General features: G+C 40.4%; 1 protein-coding gene across 1 annotated transcript; it reads left to right on the top strand.

Moving 5' to 3' along the window:
* The first annotated feature begins 1809 nt into the window (after positions 1–1809).
* LOC121773594 (heavy metal-associated isoprenylated plant protein 32-like) lies at positions 1810–3623 on the top strand. Its single transcript, XM_042170485.1, has 3 exons — positions 1810–2047; positions 2149–2224; positions 2296–3623. The coding sequence occupies exons 1-3, from the start codon at positions 2018–2020 to the stop codon at positions 3369–3371; spliced, it is 1182 nt and encodes a 393-aa protein (XP_042026419.1). The 5' UTR covers positions 1810–2017; the 3' UTR covers positions 3372–3623.
* The last annotated feature ends 3722 nt before the right edge of the window (positions 3624–7345 follow it).

The raw sequence follows: 7345 nt of genomic DNA, 5'->3' as shown, positions 1-7345 counted from the left end.
CATAAATACTTGCGTATTGTGCATTTCAGTTCTGTTATCTTCGGATCTTATATATATTGAAGTTTATTCACAAATCATAATTCTCAATCCACCCAATCTCAATACCAAGTGGAAAGACTCATTGTTCTCATCCTCGATCGGTAACAACAACAAACACAATCCATTTCTTTGTTCTCTTGCCGTCGACCACAATTAAGGTCGCAAATAATGCGATGTATTCTCGAATCCAAGAACGTGATTCAAATATATTGTTACGTTTGTTTGTGTCTTCCTCCTCATCCGAACACGTCTTCTTCCTCTATTGCATCTACCTCGGACAAGATTGTAGTGTTGAAACATTTTAATGTGGTTTAATATTACTGTCTAAATATTGTAGATGCAAGTGACCATCTATCGAATGAAATTTCAGCTACTTTTTGGTGAATTTGGAAGAATTTTTAGTCCTTTGGTAAATGTTTTAGATTTGCGAATTGATAATTGGTCGTCGGAAGTTGGTGCCACAAAATCGTTGAAAGCCATCTTTAATTTCATAAATCAAAACTACTACTTTAAAAGGTGCGATGATGATTGAAGTAACATCGTGTAAGGAGTATGTGATATGAACGAGTAGCTAACTATACTATACTCCATATTTTATTACGGGAGTTACTCGCTGGCATTATCTGATCTACGTGTTTCATTAAATTAATGAAATACTTTTTTTTTGCAATTTATAGTGGGTAAGTATGATCTGAATCTCTCCAAATCATTTATATTTCGCCGTGTGTCTGTGCACAAAAGTGAAACTGACCCCTTGAATGAAAAGAAATATCCCAAATGTTTTAAAATATTAAATAAATGTTAAACCACCCACGATATAGATAACACATGTATTTAGACCATCAGCAGTGGGCGCCCTATGTCGCGCCACGTCAGCATTTTTATCCTCCTCCTTCATCTGCAGTGGGGCGTCCTAAGGCGCGCCCTATAGCGCGCCAAATCATCAATTTTGTAATATTTACAAAATACATACGAATTAAAAAAAAACTAAAATACATTTAAAATACGAATTTTAAAAACTTTATTCATTTAAAAAAAATTAATACATTACAATGCGAAATAATAAAAAACGCAAACTGGCCACCGTGGGTAGATGCCGTCGGCCAAGTAGTACCCCATATGGTATTGGCGTCTGTTGGCAGTGAACTCTATGGCCGGGCCGTTGCCGTTACATTGGTCGGTGAAGAGGGTGGACGAGTTGAGGACGTTGATGTCGTGCCATCGTCCGCGTGCCATCGTCCGCGTGCCTTCACAATGGGGCGGACGATGTCGCGGACGATAGCCATCGTCCGCGACGTCCGCAATGGAACGGACGATGGCGCGGACGATGGCCATCGTCCGCGGTTTAAGTCGTGCCCGAAGCATAGGCCACGACTATCGTCCGCGGCCTATGCCACACACCCACAGTGGGGGCGGACGATGAATGGCGCGGACGATGCGCGCCATCGAGCGTGCCATCGTCCGCCCATTGCGGATAGCCTTACAGTTGAGGAAACTGAATTAGGTACATATTTCTCACCTATTTAAATGTATGCATTATTCTTAAAACTGGTGTTACCTCTATGTCATAATAATGAAATTTTATTTTGAATACATAAATATATAAAATATTAGTTATTTTTATAGTTCAAGTAAAAAAAATTTTCAAGTAAAGTACTACGGAATTGACATTTAAAATAAAATAATACTACTAATTTTTATTATAAGTTCACGAGATTACTATTTTTTCAAAATAATCGTAAAAAAAGAAAAGAAAATGTAATGATAAAAGCAGGATTGTACCCTCTGCTGCTTTGCTACATTGTTTTATTTAAATGCGTACTCAATATACAAACCGCCTTCTCTCTCACTGCGTTGCTTGCTAATATAAGTTGATAAATATCTCTTCCACTGCATTGCATTTCAATCACTCTCTTGCTTGAAGAGTAAATCGGCATACAAATTTATCTTTCAAGATAAGATTTCTTCTCCTGTCACCATGAGTAAACAGGATATGTTGAAGGTTCAGGTAGAGTTTGCTTTCAATTCTCCTTCAATTTTAATCTTTTCTCAACTTAAACCTAGAAAAATTGGAGCTGTTTAATCTGTATTCGTTGCTGGTAACTGCAGACATGTGTTTTGAGAGTGAACATTCACTGCGAGGGCTGTATGCACAAGGTGAAAAAGAAGCTGCAGAAGGTCGAAGGTAAGTTCCGCCTAGTTTTGATTAATTGAGTTACCGAATTTGGGCGAAATGAAATAGTTTGAAAATTGCAGGAGTGTATAAGGTGAGTATAGATTCGGAGCAGGGGAAGGTGACGGTTTCGGGAAATGCAGATCCGGCGAGCCTAATCGAGAAGCTCGAGAAGGCGGGGAAGCACGCCGAGCTCTGGGGCCAGCAGAAGGGCGCTGGAACGACGCCGTTTCCGATCTCGCTCGACCAGCTTAAGAAATTCCAGATTGAGAATTTCAATAAGAATAATCAGAAGAATGGATCCGTTCAGCAACTTCCTATTAAGAAAGGAGTTGAGAAGGTTCCAGCGAAGGACCACAAATCGGTCAGATTCGAGTTGCCGGAGGACAATGATGAAGATGATTACGACGATGATGATTTGGATGAGTTTGATGAGGAGGATGAGGATTTTGAGGATGAGTTTTGGGAATTTCATGGTAAGCCGCCCGTGAAAGGGGCGGTTGGTGGGAAGAAGCCGAGTAAGGGCGAAAAAGGCGGTGGTAAAGAGGGGGGGAATGCCAAGAAGAAGGGCGCTGGCCGTGGCAGTGGGATTGATATGTTCATCAAGGGAATGTTGAACAAGGCTGGTGGGAAGAAGGGGAAATCGGAGAAGAGAAGCAAGAAGAAAGATGGGTTTGAGTTGGGAGATGGTAAAAAGGGGAAGAATGATGATAATGGATGGAGCAAGAAAACAGGGGATAATTTACATGGAGGCAAACAGCATCATCATAATCAGCAGCAGCAGGCTTTCAATGAGATGAAAGGGAATCATAAAGGAGGTGGTGGTGGGGGCAGGAATATGGAGATGATGGGGCTTGCGGCGATGAACAACGGTGGCGGGTTCGTGGGGGCTGGACAGGGGAATCCATACAGCCAGCAGCAGCAACAATACATGGCTCAGATGATGATGATGAATCAGATGAATCAGCATGGCCATGAAGGGGCCTATCATCATCCCATGGCTTACGCAAGGCCGGCACCGCTTGCCCACATGGGCTACGGTGGTCCGCCTCCCCAGATGGGCTACGGTTACGGTCCTTACGGAGCACCACCACCGGCCTCAGGGGGGTATGCTCATATGTTCAGTGATGAGAACACTGATAGTTGTAGTATTATGTAATTTTTTTTTTTTTTTTTGGGGGGGGGGGGGTTAATCTTAATTTATTGGTTGTGTTTTGTTGCCACCATTAGTGTTATCATCGATTGTATTTTATCAGATGTCTTATGTTATGAAGCAGTTGAGGGTTTATTAGTTCTTGGTCGTGAGTTTTGAGCATCGAGGAAAAATGGGATATTCTTCCTTTGTCCGTCATTAAATGTCTCGTTTTTCTTTTATCGTCCGTCCGCCAATAAATGTCTCATTTCACTTTTATCATATTTGGTATGTGGACACTATATTTCACCAACTCATTGCACTCATATTTTATTATAAGACTAATACTCCCTCCGTCCCACTTCAAGTGATCAACTTTTCATTTTGAGTTGTCTCATCTCAAGTGATTGATTTCCTTTTTAGTTAAAAACAAAACTTCAATATCTCTTACTTTATTCTCTCTTTCTTATTTTATTCTCTCTTTATCGTTCTTACTTTTTCCTTTCTAATATTTTACTCTCTCCACTTTAACTTAATGTATATCATTTTCTTAATTCCCGTGCTGAAAAGAAATCCATCAGATGAGATGGGACGGGGGAGTATATAAAAGTAGTCCCAACATTCCACCAACTTTTCTACCCACTCTACTTCATAAAGTCAAACATTTTTCTCAAACATTTTTTTTAAAACTCGATCAAATATAAGACATTTAATAGTCGATATAGATTGAGGAAGTATTTTTGATCGAATGATATTTATGTGTGGGCCTGTGGGGTAATTGTTGGATGGACATGGTCAAGCATTGCCCGTGACAGCTTTGAATAATGTGTACGGACACCCAGAAACAACAAAAAATGTTATTGATTGTTGGGAAGGGATCGCAAATGCACAGCAGGGAGTGCTGTTTCTCACATTTTAATAAAATAATAATATATTTATTTAATTTAATTTATTTATTTATTTGATTATTTTATTCAATTGTGTGGAACAGCACTCCCTGCTGTGCATTTGTGCACAGCAGGGGATCCCTTCCCTTGATTGTTGCATTATTTCTTTTACAGCTTGGATGAATTGTTCAAATTTGAGGGAGAGAGTATGAGAGCATGCGCAGCGGTGGCGTCCGTCGCCACCGCCGTCCGTGTCGCTGCCATGGACGCCATCCGCCGTCGCTGCGCTCGCGTAACTGGCACGGCGCTGCTCGATGTATCGAGCACGTCCGTGTCAGCGGACGCACACGTGGCGCGCTCCCATTCGTCAACGGCATAGCCGTTGTGTTTAAACATTTATTATTATTTTTTAAAAAAATCGGTTTTTTATTAAAAAAACCGATAAAAAAAAAAATCACTTCCCCAAAAAAATATATCCGTTTATAACCGTTTTTTACACCTTTTTATTTTTTTTTTCATTTTTTAACCCAAAAAATACACACTTTCATCTATAAATACCCTCAATTTCACCCCAAAAATTCACATCAAACTACACAACTCTCCTCATCATTCTCCAATATCCATTCTCATCTCCATTCTCCCATATCCATTTTCATCTTCATTCTCTCATACCCTACAACATCACTATATCCGGCCAAGACGATAATCCTTCGGGCTCCCACGGTTGGAACCCCGAATGGTTCGGTTCACAACCGTTTCCTAGTCCGGAAACGGAATATTCGGCCCCTCCTCTCACCCAAGATTCGGGCGTTCCGGGTGGCTACCGGCCGATATGGCCGATAGGTCATCTATGACCCCCACGCAACTTGAAACACACGAGACCATGATAAAAGGTCTCCAAAAACAATTGGGGTTGATCCCGCCGGATGCGTAGTCCTATTAGGAGTTTAATTATGTAATTTTTAATTTTTAGGATTTTAATTATGTAATTTTTAATTTTAAAGAGTTTAATTATGTAATTTTTAATTTTTAGGATTTTAATTATGTATTTTTTAATTTTATTTGTAATTTGTAATATTTATTGTGGTTTTTAAATGGATTTTAATATTATGGAAATGTTTTTGTTTAATTGAATTTTATATTAATTGTGCTCGTCCTTGCGGAAGAGCACAGTTGTGGGTGTTGTGCTCTTGCCAGAGAGCAGGCATGAATAGTACCGCCCGGGCCCACAACCGTGCCGCTGGCAAGAGCACGGTTGTGGATGCTCTGAGAGCATCCGCAATGGGAGGACGATGGCACGCCCGATGGCTCGCATCGTTTGTGCCATGCATCGTCCGCACCCATTGCAGGTGCGTGCCATAGGGCGCGGACGATAGTCGCGCCCTATACTTCGGTCGCGGAGGATAGCGCGGACGATGGTCATCGTCCGCGCCATCGTCCGCCCCATTGTGGAGGTCGCGGACGATCGACTCGGACGATGGCACGCGGTTTTGATTTTCTATTTAAATCTCGTTTCTCATTCAGTTGTGCATACAAACATATCGACTATCTCTTTACATATTCTCTCTCTACATCTAACCAAAATGAAGACGACCGTGCATCTAGCTCTTCCGGCACATCGACCGACACACCCGATAGAGGGTTACCGTTAGGCTTCGAAGAGGTTCTATCTAGACAGGCCTCAATGCGCAACCAACAGGAGCATGCACAACTCATGAGTGACATGATTGAAGAAGTGTGGGCTCGTAACCGTCGTCGCTGAGTTTGCGTTTTTTTTAATTCGCATTGTAATGTATTAATTTTTATTAAATGAAATGAAGTTTATGAAATTCGTATTTTAATGTATTATTTTTTTTAAATTCGTATGGATTTTGTAAATATTAAAAAAATGATGATGTGGCGCGTTATAGGGCGCGCCTTAGGGCGCCCCACTGCAGGTGGGGAGGTAGGAGGATAAAACTGCTGACGTGGCGCGCCATAGGGCGCCCCATTGCTAATGCCCTGAGTGATGAAACGCTCCCATTTATTTGGTTTTGTTCACATGCTGGATTTGGTCTGGGAGTGTCAGTTTGTGTTTTCTTTTTGTTGGGTTTCTTTGTTGTGTAATACGACATCTCTACTCATTGTGGACTTACATGTATAGGAAATATAAAATAAAAATGAAAATTTGTGTTTTGTATTCTGTAAGTAGGGAGATAGATTATGGCATACACAAAGATTTTATTCCAGGGGAATCGATCGTACTATTGATACCTTTAATTAATTTTTAAGCAGATACTATGCTACACTTTCAAAATAGAACAAAAGATTCGATATTTAAAGACAAAATCGAGTACTATCATTATGAGACAACACGTCAATTAAAAGTACTAGTTCAAGGAGATATAATTGTAGCGTTAACTAATTCCTTCTAATGTGCAAATCCTCTCTTAATTATTTTGCAAGACAATAAATTATCATCGAATGTCACTCAAACATGGAGCATTATCAATCAACTTAGAATAAAGCAAGCATGAACAAAGCGGATATTAAATAAATAACAACTGTATAAATCAAAGTCATTAGTAACACATTTCCTAGAATCCTATAGAGTTAGCTACTTATAGACAAATATATTAAACCCATAGTTTGTAGGGAAAACATAGAAAACATAAAAACTATGAAGATAAAACCCAAAGGATGATTCTCGTAGTCTTGATCTTCTCTTGAATCCAAACTTCAAAATGGTGGCAAGATGATGAGCAAAGGACATGAACTCTCAAATATTTATGTCAAGTGTAGAATACATCAAAAGGTTTATTTGATGAAGCTTTGGGGTATTTATAGCCTTCAAGTCATGCATCATATATACGGTAAATCTTCTAACCTAGTTAGGTAATTCTTGGAGAAAATAACGTGCCGCCCAAATCCAGCGGACCGTTGCACAAGGTCCAACGAGCCTCTGAAAGTCTTCTGACTCTCTCGGTACAAATATGAGCGGTCGCTGCGCACATTCCAACAGACCACTTAAGGTCTTCTGACTCTCTCAGTGAAACTATGAGTGGTCACCGCGCACAATCTAACGGTCGCTGGACGTGTGCCTCTTTTCAGACACGAATTATGAGATGGATCGCT

This window comes from Salvia splendens, chromosome 17, assembly GCF_004379255.2.
Source record: "Salvia splendens isolate huo1 chromosome 17, SspV2, whole genome shotgun sequence".
Taxonomy (NCBI): Eukaryota; Viridiplantae; Streptophyta; class Magnoliopsida; order Lamiales; family Lamiaceae; genus Salvia; species Salvia splendens.
Note: the sequence above shows the minus strand (reverse complement) of the source record. Positions and strands in the feature narration are given on the sequence as shown.